This window comes from Vanacampus margaritifer, chromosome 17 (assembly GCF_051991255.1).
Source record: "Vanacampus margaritifer isolate UIUO_Vmar chromosome 17, RoL_Vmar_1.0, whole genome shotgun sequence".
NCBI lineage: Eukaryota > Metazoa > Chordata > Actinopteri > Syngnathiformes > Syngnathidae > Vanacampus > Vanacampus margaritifer.
The window spans coordinates 9,560,630-9,580,784 of NC_135448.1; the positions used below are offsets into that span (position 1 = coordinate 9,560,630).

General features: G+C 37.9%; 1 protein-coding gene and 2 non-coding genes across 15 annotated transcripts in view; all 3 read right to left on the minus strand.

Moving 5' to 3' along the window:
- myo1g (myosin IG) overlaps positions 1 to 20,155 on the minus strand; it is a 124,421-nt gene that overhangs the window by 79,197 nt on the left and 25,069 nt on the right. For 5 of the 13 annotated variants that reach the window (XM_077547948.1, XM_077547950.1, XM_077547949.1 and 2 more), the window contains exons 1-16: positions 12,007 to 13,964; positions 11,579 to 11,661; positions 9,812 to 10,956; positions 7,864 to 8,072; positions 7,689 to 7,782; positions 7,252 to 7,417; positions 6,194 to 6,247; positions 5,963 to 6,058; positions 5,777 to 5,893; positions 5,495 to 5,701; positions 5,281 to 5,426; positions 5,074 to 5,188; positions 4,797 to 4,967; positions 4,343 to 4,413; positions 257 to 331; positions 5 to 137 (exon numbers count right to left, since the gene is read on the minus strand). In XM_077547948.1, coding sequence (XP_077404074.1) covers positions 5 to 137; positions 257 to 331; positions 4,343 to 4,413; positions 4,797 to 4,967; positions 5,074 to 5,188; positions 5,281 to 5,426; positions 5,495 to 5,701; positions 5,777 to 5,893; positions 5,963 to 6,058; positions 6,194 to 6,247; positions 7,252 to 7,417; positions 7,689 to 7,782; positions 7,864 to 8,072; positions 9,812 to 10,062 — 1,905 coding nt within the window. In that variant the 5' untranslated portion in view covers positions 10,063 to 10,956; positions 11,579 to 11,661; positions 12,007 to 13,964. Of the gene's footprint in view, positions 1 to 4; positions 138 to 256; positions 332 to 4,342; positions 4,414 to 4,796; positions 4,968 to 5,073; positions 5,189 to 5,280; positions 5,427 to 5,494; positions 5,702 to 5,776; positions 5,894 to 5,962; positions 6,059 to 6,193; positions 6,248 to 7,251; positions 7,418 to 7,688; positions 7,783 to 7,863; positions 8,073 to 9,811; positions 10,957 to 11,578; positions 11,662 to 11,787; positions 11,900 to 12,006; positions 13,965 to 19,893; positions 20,025 to 20,155 lie in introns of those variants that run through there. The other 8 variants (XM_077547957.1, XM_077547954.1, XM_077547958.1 and 5 more) reach the window with 5 other exon arrangements.
- Positions 11,386 to 11,520, minus strand: LOC144037868 (small nucleolar RNA SNORA9). Its single transcript, XR_013289102.1, has one exon. It is a non-coding gene; the product is annotated as a small nucleolar RNA SNORA9 (small nucleolar RNA).
- On the minus strand, positions 11,771 to 11,905 carry LOC144037867 (small nucleolar RNA SNORA9). The gene has a single exon (XR_013289101.1). It is a non-coding gene; the product is annotated as a small nucleolar RNA SNORA9 (small nucleolar RNA).

The window sequence follows — 20,155 nt, forward strand, 5'->3', positions numbered from 1 at the left end:
CTACCTTGCATGCCAGTTTATCCACTAACGCCACAATGGAGTTTTTGAAGAGGGTGGCTGCTGTAAGCGGTCTCTTGGTGACCTCTGTGATGCCGAGTTGACCATCAGGCCACATCTCCTTCATCACTGGGTTGGAGCTTCGAAAAAAAGGGTGATAAAAAGTTGTTCAAATAGGAGAGCTGAGGCCTGATATACTAACAGGGTCAAGAGGAATCTTGGCCCAGTTACTGAAGAGCCGCGATTGCGTTTTTGGCACCTGTTGTACATGAGGCGCTTGAAATCTTGGAAAAGCAGATCTCGGTTTTTGTCCAAAAAGCCCTCGACGGAATATCTGTAATAGGCAGTGAGGGAGAGAGGGAGCGTTAGAAGGACTTCATGGCTAAAAGTAGTTCAGATGGATGTGGGTGGTAGAGCTAAAGAGTATTTAGACAAGAAACAAGATGATAAAATTAAAAGAAGTGAGACAGAGTAACACAGATTACACATAAAGTCACATCATTACCTAGTGAGGGATTTCACTCTTTGGTGCCAACTGACTCAAGAGGATTACAGCAAACGCTGCTGTGCAAATTTACAAAAAAGGAGTACAACTCACGCTTGGAGTGGCACACAAAAAAAAAAGAGCGAACCATCTACAATTTAATCCTTCTGCTCCCTGCGAAATGTTTGGGTGTCTTTCTGAGTATCAGAGGTCACGATGTCACTACATAACACACGTTACATAAAATGTTCATCTGCAGGGAAAAGCCAGCTGTAGTGAATGCGAAGTTTGCTTCTCTCATTAACAACTCTGAAGTGAGAACGCTCTGTAATGCAAATGATGAAAAAAATAAACAAACATCGGCAGCAGCTGCATACCTCCCACACACAATAAAGGTTTGTTTCAACCAAGCTGTTCAGTCCACATTTGAAGGCGTATCTATTGCAAACAGTCTCAAGTTATACAACCTGAAATTCTCAATTCATAGATTCATCTTATGTGGAACTTATCCTCAGCTATCTGCTGAAAAACTCACCATTTCACAGTTTTTGGACTCTTTCTGGAATGCCCTAAAGGGTCAAGATGCAACAAGAACAACGTGTAATTGCACATCTATTCCACTAGGTGGCAAATCTTAACTTCAGCATATTGATGCACTTCAAATCTTCTCTGATAGACTAAAAAATACGTGTTAATAGAGTTATTATTTCTTCTTCTTCTTCTTTTGTTTTCTTTATTAAGAAGGATGCAATATTATGCAGATCTGTACATACTTTTTTATAGACAAATGATACTATATATAACCGTGGCGAAGAGTTGGGGGGCACGAAATATTTTCCGCTTCCTAATCACCACATGAAGAAGCAAAAAAAGAGCATGAATCCTAACTGTCTCAACTATTTTAATTTAAAATAAATAAATAAATAAATAAAGTTATGCCAACATGGAATCTTTTTATATGGCTACAAGTCAAGCAAAACAAATTAAGTGATTTTACAGAATATCAGTTTTGACAAAATAAGAGGGCGTGAACAAATTTACTATTTTAATAAATCAGTTAAATAACCTGTAATTAATAAAATAAAATGTCAGAAATTCAACTTAGTGCTGTTACAAAAAAACAACAAAGATTTTCTTAAATAGTCAATGAATCAATTTTGCACAGTGCCACATTATGACGATTTATTAAAAAAAAAATAATATATCATTTATAATAAATCAACTAATGTTAAAAACACAAGTTAAAATATAATAATATTGTCTTGCTCTATTAAGCAATAGGAATTACTGTAAGTACTGAGTCTAATAATAAAATAGGAATTCTCTTTAAGTGGATGGATGTTTAAGTCATTCAATTACAATTACTGTGTGTAAAATGTTCAATGTATGATATTCAGTAATGTAAATGCTTGGACCACACTGTTAAATAGGGCGGAGCTTTACACTGGCTGGTCAAATCGTGAATCACCAGTTCTGTGTCTGCACGGAATTTTATGAATGCTATGGGACCAAAACTAAACACTACACATTGTGACTACAGCCTGGTAATTAAATAAAAAGCGTGCAGCTTATCTAGTCATTTGTGTGGCATATTTAGTGTGCGGCTGTGCCATCTGGCCTAAACTCCCCGTGGTGGAAATGCACCATTTATTTATAATGTGAAACTGAACTGAACTTGGTGGCAATGTGGCATAAGAATATGCAAACATGACATCATCTTAGTAAAAATGTCTTTACTTTGCAGTTACTTTGAAAAGGTTATGGGGGGACAGATTTCCTGTTTGCTTTCCAACGAGCGTATAGAGGAGAAGAAGCAGTCAAAACACATAAGAACAAGTCGTGGCATTCACTTGAAAGGACAGGTAGACTGTAGAGGACATGCAGAGATAAGGTCAGATGCTCTCCGGAGATGAGATGACGGCTTAAGCTAAGGAAAGTGAAGGTCAAGGTCGCGACAAAGCGAGGAGGAGCATGAGAGGATGAGAATCAGCCGACGTGAGATTTTATTCAACATGAGAAATTGTACTTGAGATATAAGGTTAATTTGCTGGCATCACAAAACACTTGTGTCTCAAATCAGTGTTTCCCATTCAAATGAATGGAAATGTCATTAATCCGTTCCACTCTTCCCCTTCCTAAATTAAAGAGTTGTATTTACGCTGCATTAATTGAATGGCGATTGTGCTGCTTTTTCTGGCGTTCCCAAGGGCAGTACAAGTCAGACAGACAGCTATACTGTTCAGTGAGACGACTCAACACTTCTCTTAGCTCGTCAGTACGGCACCAATATTAGCTGTTCTACGCAGAGGATAAAGACTATATGACTGTGAGTACTGTCATAATGCATCTCTGCACCATTTATGGTGTTTCTTAAAAGGGAAGTCAAGTTTTTAAAAAATGTTTTTTTGTTTATTTACACATTCTTGAAGAAAAAAAATATACCGGTATATTAAAGCAAAAATATATCATGTGAATGTGAGGTATAAACGCATTACAATAATATGTTCTGTGCAGCCCCACTAGTCTAAACGTGGTACTTAAAATTGATTAATATTGCGTTTGTGGGAAATGAATTAAACAAATCCACCTGTTTTGATCCATCTGGGGGGGCGGCCATTTTGCAAAAGGGATGTCATTTTCCACAAACACTATATTAATCAGAGTGCTGTGTTTACACTAGTGAAGGCGCATAGAACATATTATGGTAAAGAAATGTTTGACTTGATTTCTCCTTTAAAGCATTAAAGCACTGAAACACAAATGCTATTCAGTGTTAGCATTCAGCTAGCAGGCGGAAAAGCTAACTTAGCTATGCAGTTGTTATAAGTGCACAAGGTGTAACGTTTTTATTTTAAAGGAGGAGCAAAGGATTCGTCAGGTAAACGTTGAGGTATTGCAGAGGGAATAAAAGAGGTTGATTGAAAATAAAGTGAAGTAGGTCAAAGCTTGTTTGTGTTTAGAGGAAGCTGGGGTGGATGGGTATTTTTTTTTTTCCAAGGGTGGTGGGAGGTATATTTAGACAGAGTAAAGCTTGACACAGGTGAGATGAGATGAGATGAGATGGAGGTTGAGCAGCACCAGCTCGGAGGAGTGACATCTCATGGGGAGTGACCTGGACTTGGCCCTGACACTTCCCATTCGTGGCCGACGGAGACAGAGATCCATCACACGCGCGCACACGCATGCACAAACGCACACTCATACACACTCCATTTTGCCATAATTATGCTACAATCTGTAATTTACTCAGATTGTCTGCACGAAAATATATAATAAAGCTACATTAGTGTTCCTTGATTACTGCTATTGTTCACAAGCTATTGTCACACCGGTCGTCTCCTTCACTCCCCATCCCCGTTCTCATCCTCCCCCTTCCTGATGTGCTCACTAGATATATTAATGTCCTTCCCCTCTCAAGATTGAGGGCAGTCCACGTGAGCAGTGTGAATCCTCTGAAACCAAATCCACGGTCGCACTGACGGCCAAAGGCCCCATCTGGCCTCGGTGACATTTAGCATCAGTGAACCCATTAAAGAAGTGGAGCAGTGAAAGATAGGGAGGGAGATCTGTGGTCATTGTGAATTGTACATTTAGATACGGTCAGTGCTCCATTTAGTAAATGGACACAGCTGGAAAGAAGTGTCGCCTTTAATTGATGCGAAAATGCTGTTTTTAGTCTCTTTTTCTTTCAAACTGTGCACAAACAGTAATAACACCACTGAAATGGTTCTGCTGCAAATGTCCTAAACCGACCTCTTAATAGGATCATATGGATTATGCTCCTGAACTCTTTGCCTCTTTTTTTTCAGCCCGGGCCCAAAACACAAGACCATTACACACACTTCGAAATGGGCAACTCACGTGACGTCTCCAGCATAATGGCGGATTCGGAAGTGCTTCTGGAAGTCCATGGTTTTGTCAGTAGGGGCGAGCTACAAATGTAAAGGCGAAGTGTTAGTTATAAGATGATGGTAGTCAAATACAATTTATTCACCCAATGTAAAACATCTAAAGGTTGAGGCAGATCATGTTTGTTTTTTTCTTAGTCCAAATTGAAAGCAGAAGAGTAGAGAAACTCTGCTCTCTAGTGGCAGAAACTCAAACTGCGTTTATGTGGACTGATGTGTTGTCCAGGATTGTACTTAATTTTAACTGCAATTAAAAAAAAACTATAATAAAAATACTAAACTATTATCACTCTGGTTTAATATTTGTTACGATCCAAGCCCCCCCTCCCCCCCAAAAAAAAATGGAGGAGGAGGAATAAAAGAAGAAGAAAAAAAGGGATCCCAACCATTTCAGGTAATGTTCTCACCTTTCTGGAGGTGTAGTGAGGATGTTGCGCCAGTTTGATGTCCATGCTGTCAAGGCACACGGTGTCTGTGACTTTCCCAACAGTGAGACAAGCTTCATCCAAAATGGAGATGATCCCTTTGTGCTGCTGCTCCACCAGATCTACGATGATTTGGTTGTTGAAGTAGTCAATCTGTGCACCAATAGGAATAATGAAGTATTGCATCATCAGTAACAGTACATAAAAAGACATTGTCGGTGTAATTCCACACTATAAATGTTGATTTTATTTTGCTTACATGTTGCCACTGGATACCCTCTCGATTATATTCGGCTTGTTCCTGCTGAAGAATCAGCTCGATGAAAAGTTGCTGAAGCTTTTCGTTGCAGTAGTTGATGCAAAATTGCTCGAAACTGGCCAAAAAAATAAAACAATAAAATAAAAACATCCCAGGAACATCAACATCAGTTATCATTTTCTATTGGGAGAGCTGAAATACTCCAACCTGTTGTTTTCAAATATCTCAAATCCATAAATATCCAGCACACCAATGACTGTATTTTTCCCATGAAGCACTGGGTTGTAGTCTTTGACCTCAATGACGTCATTTATGCGGCCTACAATCCACCCAAAAAGTCTCTCATAGAGAGCCTGCATTGAGAAAGTGGCAGGTTAATTGAAGGGGACAGCAAATAGCATGAGAGATAATTATGACGCACTTTGCTAAAAGCATCCCGCCCAAAGCAGGCTTCCTCCTCCGTGTGGCCCTTCTCAATGACCTCGCCGCCCCCGGTGGCCACAGTGCGGTACAGCAAGGTCTTGATGGCACTGTCGGCGTCCGTGCCGATCAACTCTGCGATGTGCTTCATGGCTTCAAAGTCCAAAATTTCAACACTCTCACCATCACTCCCAAACTGGACATTACCCTAAAGCAACACAGCGGTTCAAATAGCATTCCATTGAACTAATGTTACGGCAAATACTGTTCACCAGAAACGTACAAGATGCAAGATGGAAGCGAGAATTTGATGAATGGACTGAATTTCTGTTTTAGAGAAGCCAATCACTTCCAATGCATGAACGACAGCTTTGTGGCTTGAGTGATCATTGTTGCAGGTCTACGGAAAGAGAAATACAAAAAGTTAATACATATAACAGTGACAAAATGACAAATGGAAGAAACTCACAGTGGCTGCCGCTCCTTCTTTAGTGTACACATAAACACTTGGATCTTTTTGTAGGTGAAACAAGGCTATAGTTTCATTCGATTCTCCTTGTAAAAGCTGTGAAAGCACAACGAACCAAACGAAATCTGAATCCGTTCATACACTGTTAATGGGATTCATTACATTTGCTTCAATTTGAACAGCTGAGTTAACATGAATCGTTAGCAAGCGACAGTGCAGATGAGACTTTACCTGGTAAAATGAATGGAAGTTCCTCTCCCCTTGTTGCTGATGAACCACCCTGGACTTGTGTAGTTAATCCAAAAAGAGGAGAGGAAAAAAACACATATTAATGTTTACAACAGATGTGGAAAATAGTTACTAGCTAGCTTCAGCTAAAACAAAAAAAGAAGTAGTTTCTAGCTAGCTGGAGCTAGCTAGTAACTATTTTCCACATCATAGACCGATTATCGGCCAGGACAATTATCAGTGCCCATATTTGGTAACTACCGTTTGGACTACCGTAAAATCAGCATCTGCCTTTTTTTTTCTTTTTCTTTTTTAAATCTGACAGTAGATAAATCTGGTATCTCTCTGTGCGGCGAATGTTTGCAAATTTAGTGAATTTTGGGTTTTCGTCACAGTTCGCAAAAGGTTGCGAAGCTCTTCACAGAAAGTTTTTATTTGCCAATTTTTTTTTTTTTTTTTTTTTAAACATGTGCCAACAATTTTTCACTCTTTGCGAACATCTTTTAAAACATTTTACAAACTGACGAAAAACTAAAATTTGCTATGTTCGCAAGCATTCGTCTCTCAGAGAGATGCCAGCTTAAGAGACCAATTTCAAACTGGGTTAATTTCATGGCACTTTTTTTTTTATGTACGTATTTATTAAAATTTTATAAGCAATGCTGCTGACGCTGGAGACTCCCTGTACTTTTTTGCTTTTGTTAAAATTAAAATAAGTTAACATTTCAGTTATGTTAAAATTTAGGAAAACGTTATTTACTATAGAAAAGTATTTACTTTTTTGTTTGAATTTTAAACCAAAGATTTCCCTTTTCCGTATATTTAAATGAAAAGAAAAACCATAAACATGTTGAAAATGTGAAAAGTTCTTTTAACAAACTTATTAAATTGAATTTCAACAAAGTTGACTAAAGTGACCCAGAAAAGGGAAACAGGTGAATCAGTAATACTGTCTATTTAGTTCTAACTCTTCCAAGAAACCCCATGAAACATTCATGTGGTTCACAAGAAACAAAACATCATTAGCATAAATGCCTAAGCAAAACTATACTTGCTCTCACCTTCTCCAGCAAGTAGTTGTTGATGTGCCCCCCCATGGGATCGCCATTGAAATTGAAGTTGATGTCCATGTACTTGCCGAAGCGGCTGGAGTTGTCGTTCCGATTCGTCTTGGCGTTCCCGAAAGCCTCCAGAACACAGTTGGACTTGAGCAGCACGTTTTTCACGCTGATTGATTCCAAGGGGGGGCATAAACCAAGGGAAGGTCAGTGAATGGAGACATCAAGAATGTTTTGAATGTGAATTCAATAAATGGGGGCTAATTAATGACTCTTCCAAGAGTGTGAATTTCTATTACTTGAAGGCAATCAAACATGACAGCATCGGAAGGCAGGAAGTAAGATGAGAGGGTCACACTAATTTTGAAGATAACTGATACTGTTACGTTTTAATTTATTTATATTTGATTTTTTTTTTAAACAAGCCGATCTCTACTTACCTTTCGACGTCCGCCCTCTGACTTGGGTTTGTGATGGCTGCAATGTACTGCATGATGTATTTACTAGCCTCGGTTTTCCCTGCACCACTTTCACCTAAACGGCACAAATATTTTCCCAATACTTGAAACTGCACTCTTCAGTAAGACGAGCTCACTTATTTACAACGGAACCAACCTGATATGACGATGCAAGTGTCTTTGGCTCGTCTTTTCATGGCCTTGTAGGCGGCGTCGGACACTGCGTAGAGGTGAGGCGGGTTTTCGTACAGCTCGCGACCACGGTATGCGCCGATTGCGTCTTTCCCGTAGATGTCCATCTGTTTGTATGGGTTCACGGAGACGACCACGTCTCCGATGTAGGTGTAGATTCGACCCTTTTCAAACCTGTCCATCAAAACCTTGCATTATGATTTATTATGTCTCTGTGTATAGAGACGTAGGTATTGTTAGAAGACTATCTTTGTCTTCCGCGTGTTCGTTGTTGTTCGGGTAGAGAGAATGTTGATTTTCTGAATACAGACCGGAGATCGGTGAACAGGTCCTTCGAAGGATTTACTTTACAGAATATTCTGGACACAAGCAAGTTTACAGACAAATGGCTGCAGTTCCTCTCGTCTCCTACTCACATCATTCTTATACTATCTTGAAACCCCCCCCAGGAAACAGCCCCAAGTCTTGAGTTCAATACACATGATGACAGCCGGAAGAAAACAGCCCCCAGCCCTGACTGGCCCATTGATGTGGAAACAGATGAGGCCCCCTCCCCAGACCTCATTCAATACACTCACCAAGCTCTACTGAGGAAATTAAAACAGTTATGACTAAATCTAAACAGTTATAACTAAATCTGAGCAGAAGACCCTCAACAGTATAATACAAAAATGTGCCCCCTTGTCGTATCCCATTATTTTATTTTATTTTATAAATTGCTAAAGTTCTGTTTCTATACTTTTGTTCAACAGTCCCTCTTTGTATGTAAAGCTACAGAATGCTAATAGCTGTAGCCTGAGGGCTATTACAGGTAGTTTGTGCTCATTTCCCCCACGTCATTTGAATCCTGGCAGGGAGAGGTTGAACGCAACAGTCATGCAGAGCTGCCAGGAAATGGCACAACTGTGAGTAGTCACTGAAAGCAGGAAATGAAACTTCTCAAAGTCTTGTTAGATCTATTGGCGGGTTAGTTGAGTTGAAAAGGGTGAAAGGGCAGTGATCGTTGCCATTTTACTGGTGTTTTTAATCTTGAATTGTTGCTGTCTGGGATGAGAGTGTCGTACCTCCAGTTAGAAAAATGGATTGCTTCTTTTGCATTTACATCCTTTTGCATTTGTTAAGTTTTTTTTAAAGTTAAAAGATTCTAGTTTGAAGATTATTTTGAACCATGGGAATGTTTTAAGTGACATTTGTATTTGCCTTGTATTTTCTGTTAATTTACTGAAGTACTAGCAGTGAATGTTTTAGTGTTAAAAAAAAAAGTTAAGTATTCTTTTTTTTTTTTAAATAAAATGACAAACACTTGGAGGGGGGGGGGGGCAACAGACCCTTGAATTGCTTCTGATGGGGGGAAAAACAACTTTGTTACCTTTCGCTTTCACCCCCCAAAAAAAAATAAATAAATGTACTCTATTCAGTGACAGAAAATGAAAACAAAATGTAACCTGACCATGGTTAAATATTGATGGGATCTCGTTCACACTATTTGCTTGATATAGTTGACCCTAAAAATGATGGTTAGTTTTAAACAATGTAATCAAAAGAGAAATGCTTTTTTAAACATTCAAACATGATCTTAAAACACACTAAACGAGATCGGGCGTTATCAGGGTAGTATGGCCGTAAGCCCACACGCACGCACATACATATACTCACCCACATACAAAATTAAAAAAAATAAATAAAATAGAGAGCAATGATGATGACATGTCAAATCGGTAAAATTACCGAATGAACAATACTGAGCTCTCCAGAAAAAAACTAAAAGAAAAATAAAAGAAAAGAAAAAAGCTAAAAAGAAAAAGAAAACACACTGAACATGTAAAAGTTATTATTTCATCCATTAACAGCGCAATGGAAAATGTCAAATTCGTAGCTACCAGCTTCCTCTTCCTCAGTGTGAAAGCACTTACCTCAACTTGAGATTCTCCATAAACTGATCCATGGTCACCTCATCCAGAAGCACAAAGTCTGACTTCCCAAACTCGAGGCCCTCCATCTCTGCCATCCTTTTGCTCAGATTCAGCAAATAAGAGCAGAAGACAGACGGACGTATAGGGAACAGAAAGTGACGGGAGGAAAAAAAGAGAAGTATGGCTGACTTTAGAGTAGACGGTGAGTGATGGAGGCGTGGTTGCGCTTTACTTGTGCCGAGCAGCAGCATGTCATCCTGTCAAAAACACAACTGTGTGAGTATAAATAGTGGGTTGCTATCTTTGAAGATGAACACAACTTCTGCATCCTCCTCTACGCTTTCTCTCTTTCACCCCAATTGAGAGCAGTTAGTGCCTTAACTGGTGCAAGATGGTTTCTTAACATCCGTACAAAGAAACTCATTGACTTTTTATGAAAGAGTTGAAAGTAGTTTAAATAATAAGAGACAGACAAACGCACTCGAGTGGCGCTTTCCTCAGAACTGTGACCAAGCGAGTCTTGGCAGGAAACCTGTCCAAAATTAGCAAGCTTACAAAAAAATAACAACATCTTACAGCATACCAAACAGAATTAACACAAACTCTATATGCCTACAGTGGATTAAAAAAAAAAAAAAAAGTCAACACACCCCTGTTCAAATGGCATTTTTTATTCATTTCAAAACTTTTTCCACCTTTAATGTGACTAATAACCTGTACAAATCAAGTAGAAAAATAATCTTTTAGAGAGAGCAAGTAAACACATGGATAATAGTTACACAAGTGTGCACAGCTCAATCATCATAATTCATGGTTAATTATTTATATTCAAGAGACATTATCACTTACCGAACAGCTGATTCTACATCCTGGTTTGAACAAGAGTGGGGGAAAATTGAGGAAAAGTTTGCACTACAAAACAAACCACGCGTTAGTTTAAAATAAAACACCTTTTAATTAAAAGTCTCTTTCACAACTTCACACAAATTATGTACTGTAACCTCCTTAGAATTTAAATATTTACAAATTGTTGATCAGTTTTATTAACCGTGGTAACAGTTAAGCTTCTTGACAACTTGCACCGACGACCGCTTGCCATCCAAGCAACAAAGCTATTTGATGTGCTGGCCCTTTTACACCCTTTTCTGAAAATAGAAAAAAAAAACAGTGGGGTGGGGGAGTCCGGAAAAAAACTGTGTAAATATAATTAATGTGTATATGCAGTAAAAATGCATTATTTTTTTATTTTCAAACCTGTTAAGAAATACATGAGTAAGATTATACAAAGCAGACTTTGCTTGAACTTACGTACGTGCCTGTAGTTAGCATTTATCTAGTAAATAAAAATAAAATAAATAAAGTAACTACATTCTTGAAAGCAAGCTATGGAATGTTGCTGATTCACTACTTTGCACCTGCCACTAGAGGGCACAATAGGACATTACTAATATCCATTAAGGACTCGATTAAGATTGTGTCTTCACAATGAGAATGGTTTCCATTTTATTGACTTATGCAGTACTATAACTAATCTATTGTCACAAACTGAAGAAGGAAGTTGTCAGGGAATAAAACTATGTAGGAGGTTTACCTATAACCCCGCTATGGTATCTTCATAGCGGGGCCTCAAACAGCCCCACATCATTCTAGCAGACTTTTAAGGAAAGAACAGAACCAATGCAGATTCAGTCTCAAAAGAAGGTCTGCGGCAATAATTTCGTTAAGATAAAAAACAACACAATACTTCATGTCTTGGCAAATACCAACCTGAATTTTGTACATTTTGGCCAAGTTCGACACAAGTTCCACAGCTCAGTTTGGAGGTGCAAACATGGCAAGCCTTGTAAATCCTGGAAAATTATTGTACTTTATTAAATCAGGTGAACATTAATGTGAACGTTAGTCTGACAGTGCAGTATTCAGGCACAACTTTAAACAGGTTAGTTAGTACTGTGTAGTGCTTGTTGGAGGTTTACCTATAACCCTGCTATGTAGTTCCACAGCAGGGCCTCAAACAGCCTCCACATCTCTCTAGCAGACTTTTAAGTTAAGAACAGAACCAATGCAGATTCAGTCTTGATGCAAGGTCTGCAGACATTTTTTTAAATGAAAAAAACCCCGCAATTTCAACACCGGTAGTAACTTAAACAAACCACACGATACTGCAATGCATTCATACAAGGAAAGTGTCTTACCATTCCATGTTGTCGTCTGCTTCATATCTGTCAGAGTGGAACAATATACAACAACACAAATAGTTAGAAAAATTGAAAAGTCATAGCCATGTTTTTAGATGTCAGCAAGACCCGTACAAATAAACAACAAAAACTATCTATAACAACAACAATACAACCACAACTCACACGCCTTAATTTAGTTAGTACTTATGAAAGTAATAGAACCTAAAAGATTAAATAATTTAAGAAAGATGACACTGGATTCGTAAACAAAACGTGTCCTCGCTGTTGTGTATGGTGAACGAAGTGAACGTTCGGATTAGCCGGATGTGACGTATGACAATGTATGATAATTGTTCTGCCACCAGGGGGCAGTAAAACAACACGGATGGGTCGTAAATTGTTCTGCTCGATTTACGACAGGATTGCGTACCCAAATTGGAACACTATTGCTTACATAGTATTAGATCACATAGGTACAGGAAATATTTGTCTGGGGAAAAAACACTTCTAGAGAATTAATTCAAAACAACAAATAAAAAACAGTAAGAATGGCGGTAACTGAACGCGACTACATATTCATACTTAAACTCAAAATGTCGTCCTGTACAGTACAATGAGGAAGATATTTGGAAAATTTCCACAATACAATAAATGTAAACCCTAAATGAAGTAAGCAACCAAATGCAATCTTTTTTCTTTTTCTTTTTTTATACATGAAGCAATGGTCAGGGTCAGCAAGGTGCTTTCAGTTGGCCTTGGCACAATCTGAGGCACTGACCTACTTTTTCCACCTAAATTCTACTATTTGTTCCATAAAATCGTATTACTTTGTTCCCAACAACCTATTCTCTTCATTTTTGCAGTGTTTGCTCACAAAGCAAAGTGTAAATCCGCATGAAATCAAAGAAGTCTTGAGCTATGGAATTTTCATCGTCTTGAATGATGTCAGAATTATATTTTGTATGATGCTATCGAGAAGATTTACGTAGCTTGATTATTATCTGTGTGACCAAAGGTTGAAATGCTACTGTTTTCAAAAAACACAAATTATATTATGTAGGTAGGCCGTGGTGGACAATTCCTATGTAGGAGTGCTTTCATAATGCAATGGGCAGCCGCTGCTGGTGGGAGTTGGCAGCTGTGGAGCGCCCTCCTCGCCAATACTCGTGGTCCGTGACTCACACTGTATTGTTGAGCCACAATAAAGGCCATAGAGAAGCAGACAGCATTGTTTCCCAACAGCGACAATAACTACTTGTTCAGCTGACATTCATTGCATTTTAGAATAACATCCGAAATTGACAACCCACGTCTGTTTGCATAAAACAAGTAACCAAAGGTCATCAAGCGGGCGTGATGTTCTCAGTACTCGCGTGACAAATACGGTATGTCCTGAGAACATGTCATTATTCATTCAACGAGTCATGACAGGTATTTACTGTAAGGGCCTCAAAATACAATAACTCACTGAGTTTGCTTCGTTCTCTGTCACATTCCACCAAAGCGAAGACTTAAGAATGAGTTATGCAATTTGATGTAAATCATTTGCAGTAGTCGGCACTGCATGTGGAAAATGCCTTGATGTAAATACATGCAAGTAGACGTGTGAAGTCAGCTGCTAAAAGGTTCCACTTGTGATTTCTAAACTAGAAAGATGGGCCATGCATGGCATCCACAATTTTAAATAAATATATATATTTTTTTAAACTACAACATGTGTATCTCTACAATAAAAGACCAGATTTTTAAGATAACTGGCCTTTGGTTCAGATTTCAGGGATAATGAGCACATAATCCTTTTCACCTGATCCCTGCCCATAAGAATGAGGTGGAAAATTCCTCCACCTTCAAGTTGTGTGCACGAAGCCTCAAAATATTTATGATCATCTCGTCCAGCTTCACACAACTTTATCAGTTCAGTATCATCTTTAACTCATTCACTGCTATTGACAGCTATAGTCGTCAAAAAATCATTTCAACTATTTATATTTGTTTAGCATTGCTTTTCCATTTTTGTTAACAAGAGTATGAAAACCTAGATTTTTTTTGGTACATTTAGAACAGATATTTGTGATTAATCGTGAGTTAAGTAGTGAAGTCATGCGATTAATTACGATTACAAATTTTAATCACCTGATGCTCCTAAATATTAATAATCTTTTCTTTAAAAAAAAAAAATATATATATATTTATATTTATTTTTTTATTTTTAATATTCATTTTTTTTAAAAGAAAAGATTATTAAAAATTAGGGGCGTCAGGCGATCAAATTTTTTAATCGTAATTAATTGCATGACTTCACTAGTTAACTCACGATTAATCACACATTTTATATCTGTTCTAATACAAAAAACAAATTCTAGGTTTTCATACTCTTAACAAAAGTGGAAAAAAAATTTAACTAATAGAAATAGTTCAAATGAATTTTTGACGTCTATAGTTGTCAATGGCAGTGAATGAGTTCATGTTTGTTAGGCAAACGCATAATATTGACAAGAACATTTTGGACCCTTAAAGTAGAGGAAAATGCACCTGATGGCTCTGCTCAATGACCACAACATTAGGTACACCACAATATTATGCGATCCAACGCAAGCAGCATAAAAATATGCATTACTGTTCATTTCCTGTGCAGTACTGCAAACTAAAACCGCAGGGGCGGCACGTGCATCTACAATTTCAATTAACAGGATGGATCCTAATGCTAAGATGTTTCCAGAAGATGATTTCCCCAGCAAGCTTAGTGAGTCAGCTTCTTAATTCGGCACAGCGCAGGATGTTCTCGGTCTCAGACTGCTCATATCGTGCAGTCAAATCTCATTCCAATTTGTCCTTACGAACCATGTGGCACCATGGAGGAGTTTTCGATTTTTTTTTTTTATCATTAACTTAAAATGTATTATCATACAGTTTGGCTTGTCATGTGACAGGTGTAGGATAGTGATATCTAAGGGAGGCTAATTCGACTTTTTGGGAACTTCACATTACAGAGTCATCAACTTTAAATAACCTTTACTCTCAGTATTACTCAGCAAAATGTTCTACTTTGACTTTTACATGCTTCGTTGGGATTTCCCAATCTAAAGTCCTGGAATTTTTTCTTTACCCGTATTTTTTTTTGGGGGGGGGGGGGGGGGGTGGGGGGGTTGGACAACTCCTTCAGGAAATGTTTTGTTCTTATGCAAACAAAATGGAACATGCTGCGCTATAAAGTAATAAAAGCGCTTTTATGATGAACTATCAGACTAATCAAACATCTTTCACAAACGCTCACAGATTGCTTTATATTCACGTTTGACGGCTTTTTCCACTTTGGCCTGCATTTAGTGTTTAAAAGAAGAAAATCTGAGATTCAGTGTTGCTGCGGTTGGTTTTTTTCCACCTCGTGTGCAAGCGAAATTGATTTGGAACATTGTGACATTTGTCTCAATGCAGGTCACACGGAACATTGCAGGCACAAGTACGAGTATGTGGAAAGATCCTGAGGTCACAGCAAGCTCTTATCTACATACAAAAAACTCAATTAATGAGTTACATCATCTGCTCCCATACTGATAAACCAAAGCAATACTTTCATTTGTCTATTTTAAGTGTCACGATATTGAAACTAAACCAAGTTAGGACTAAATTAAATATTTCAAAAATAATACGTGACGCAATTTTTCATGTAGGGTTTGGTTGTCCAACTGAGCTAATTGTATGTAATCTTTCACAAAATGCATTATGAATTTATTTATTTTTTATTATTTTTTACACACTCACGCGCACGCCTCACACACACACGCACATACTCACCCACATACAAAATAAAAAAAAAAATTTAAAAAATAAATAAAATTTAATTAAATAAAAAAAAATAATAATAATAATAATTTTGTTTAAAAAAAAGAGAGAGCAATGATGATGACATGTCAAATCGGTAAAATTACCGAATGAACAATACTGAGCTCTCCAGAAAAATAAAAATAAAAATACAAATAAAAAATTCAAATGTATTATGAATTTAAACTGTAAGAGAAAGAGCAGGAGCAATAAAAGGGGAAAAACCTTTACTGTTCCAATGACTGCAAATCTATTAGACAGGCAGTAATTATGAGGTAGATATGAGGAGGCAGGAGGGTCACGTAACATGGGGGAGGGTCCGGGACAGAACATGCTGATCTCCAGCCGTGGTCATAATTGGTCGTCTGTTTCCCGGCCTACCTGTGGGTGTTGTTGGGACTTTGGCCACTGTGTAACCACTCGATCTCCTGCTATGAATAAAGCCATTTGGGCTTTAATACTGCCCATATCTACGCAGGGGCTCGACTGGGAAAATCAATTAATTGTAGTTAATGGTCAGAGAGAGAGAATTTTCCACTGATGGATTTAATCCTTTTACAGTATACGCATTGTAGTGGCAGCTGTGGGGTGAGAGGGTTCTCGTGCGTTCTTTCGCCAAGTAGCCACATTGAAATGCTCTAGATTGGCAGTTTGCTAACCTTTAACGTCAAGTACCGCCTAATAAATTATTTAGCGCTCCAAGTACTTTTTCAAAAATATAAAGAGTATATTATTTTAATATTGTTGGAAACTTCCATTACATTATGCACGTTTTGAGCTTTGACACTGCATTTTTTTTTTTTTTTTTACTGTGATATGAACACAATATTCTGATTAATATTGCATTTGTGGAATAAGAACAAAGCAGTAAAATCCACCGATTGTAATCGATTTCAAGGGGCGGCCATTTTGCCACTTGTTGTCAACTGAAAATGACACCACAGTTGCTCAGGGCTCAGGTAACAACCAATCACGGCTCACCTGTTCTTGGAAGCTGAGCTATGATTGGTCGTTACGTGAGGCCTGAGCAACTGTGATGTCATTTTCAGTCAGCAGCAAGTGACAAAATGGCCGCCCCCTGAGATGGGTAAAAAATGGCTGGATTTTGTTGCTTAACTCCTATTCCACAAACGCAATATTAATATACAACATATTATTGTAAAGAAACTTTATGGGTTTACTTCCTTTACAAATATAGTAAAATTGTATTGATTTGAGTCAGAATCCCCCCCCAATTTTTTTATTAATACATTAAAGTATTGGAGAATTTTGAGCATGGTTAAATTGACCATATTAATCAGTGGTCAATATAACCACAAGAATAGTTTTAAAAGTAATTTCCTCACGTTGTGAGTTCAATGGTCTGCGATCTGCAACCAAATAAAATGCATTTCTACATGTCACTACAGACTAATCATCCTATAATGGTAAAGATATATATATCAAATATTATGCAACATAATCTAATAAAATGACCCAGATCTGAGAAAAGAATATTTTCATCTGAGGACACATCCTCATTCAATACATTACAATTCAATTGACTAATCTAACTAGCTGAAAATGTGATTATCTGACATGTTTCCTCATCAGTGAACTTGGTGATTAGAGGGCTAATTTTGAAGAGACGACCAAAGCTGCACTAAGATGCCTTTAAGTCTATTATCCGAAGCCTAAATCACATGGAATTAACTTTTAAGTCTAACTGAGCTTAAACACTCCTGAACATTCTTCCCAGTTACGGTTCTATAGTTGAAAGGAAATTCACCGTTTGTTCTACTGTTTGAGCCGTTGATGGAGTAATTAATTTTATTATTTAGTTGGTAAATCATTTCTAGTTGAATACGTTTTGTAGAAACTTTATTTGAACGTACGCCGCCATTGTTACTTACGTCGCAACGCATTATTGAGAGAGAGTGAGTGTTCTTGCAGTGCAAATCAAAACAATCGACATGTTAAATGATTACTTCTGTCATATTATATGAAAACCAAAAATATTTGTAAAATATTTATTTTTTAATATTTAATAGAGAAAGACTTTTTTCGTGTTTTTTGCGTTACATTTAAGTGAGAAATTGTGTTTTGAAAGAAACCCCGACTGTAAGGACAAGTTGGCTCTATATTATTTATTTGGTTGTTAATAACATAACTATGAGATTCATTTCTCAAAAATCTTTTCCAGTTTAATACATTTTGTAGAAACTTTATTTGGACGTACGCCGCCATTGTTATTTATAATAAAGAAAGCAAGGTAAGCCTCGTAGCGTTCCTAAAGAAACAACATGCGATTGGGAGAGTCACCCTCCCCCACCCCGACGCATTCAAGAGTTTTGATCGTCCCTTTAGGAACGCTACGGAGGCTTACCTTGCTTTCTGTATTGACGTTTCACATTGCTCGGCAGAGAGCCAGCCGCCATTCTACGTCGCTACGCACTGAAATGCGTTGCGACGTAAATAACAATGGCGGCGTACGTCCAAATAAAGTTTCTACAAAATATATTAAATTGGAAATTCTTTTTGAGAAATGAAATGGGTTTCTTTTAAAACACAATTTCTCAGGTAAATGTAACGGAAAAAACATGGATAAAGTCTTTCTCTATTAAATATTAAAAAATAAATATTTTACAAATATTTTTGGTTTTGATATAATATTACAGAAGTATTCATTTAACATGTCGATTGTTTTGATTTGCACTGCAAGAACACTCAAAAATATTTCATTGACAGTGATGCAAGAGCTCAAAAACAAGGTGTCGTCTCTTGGGGAACTTGGCTCCCTCGGGGGTTCTCTCAACAGCGGACGAGTAACAAAAGCGAATAACACCAGATGTCCGAAGTTATCGCCGGCGAAGATCTGCTATAATTAGACCTCAAACATAGTTGTAAGCGGCCAAGTTCAATATAGCAAGTGTGCGGGGAGTGATTTGTGACATAGGAATTCTACCTTTAGGCACGTCACTGATTGCTCCGTGCGCACACCTGACGCATTTGTCCTGACTAAATAAGTCTCCGCCAGTTACATTTTTGTCTGTTAAGAATGCTCTCCAGAAAAAAAAAAAAAAAAAAAGAATGATCAAATCTGAAAATGTTGGAGGCTCCGCCCCCCCCTGCTACACCAAATGTATTACTTCTGAGGGGTCAAGGACATTTAAATCCCGCTGCACAAGTGAAACCTAATAAATGACTTTCAACAGGATGTGGATAGAATAAATCCTGATCTGAGAATACACCAGTGCTGTGCTGCCATACATCCTTCTTTCATTCATCCTCTTGCTCTTTCATTCATGAAGTCAGATTAAGCAGACTGTTAAATCCCACCTGCGCTTGCGTCATCGCTCCCCTGCTACACTTTATCTGCTGTTTAAGCTCCGTGGTGAAGAGGATTGTTTTTTTTTTTCTCGTAAATGATGGTTTTGTTGGAGAATTACTGCACAGAATCATGCACTGACACTAAAGTAATCCCAATTGCGCACACAAAGACGCATAATCCATTGTTTTGCCCCCCATCTGATGAGAGTCAGAATATTGATATCGACAAAATGGCTGGGCCACACCTTAATATTCCGAAAATGCGCACATTATTTCTGAACCTTGACACCTCGATGTTTTATGTTGAATATCACTGAGTATTCCCAAGGGGGGGGGGGGGGGGGGGTCAGTCTCATTATATAACTGTCTTGCAGGATGTTAGCATAAGTCGTCTCATGTGGCCTGCTCAGGAATGCATGTGGATAAAGTCTTGAGTACAAAATGCAAGTGTGCAGAGAATTCACACTGACTGCTGACGCACACCATGCATGTCAGCAGCTTGGTAAATACACACACATCGCTTTTTAAGTCATATGATTGTGGAACGTGAGGTGGTCCAGACCAGCAATCACTCTCCGCGAGTCTCATGATTCAGCTCAGAGCATCCACTCTGGTGATCAAATTAGCGAACGTGATCGTGAAGGCACGTGTAGCTCGGTGTTTTTGATTTAAGATATTGTTGTTCTTTTTTAATGGCCCTTTTCTTGTATGCTGTTAGTCTTTGTTCTTCTATGCACTGGCTTGAAAATTGGTTCTTGAGACATTGCTCACCTTTTGTAGATTTTCCTAACTAAAAGGTTGAGGTTAGGAATTTGTGCATGTCGGTCAAGTTCATCCACACCAGGGATCTGCAACTTGAAGCTCTGGAGCCACATGTGTCTCCTGTGGTTCCCTGTGGATCTCTAAATAAAAAGAAAAGAAAAAAAGAAAAGAAAGAGATGAAATAGTCTTTAAATGAATTAATGGTTTAGATAAAAAATGAAAAAGAAAATATCTTAAAAAGACAGACAAAAAATTACTTAAAATGTAAAAA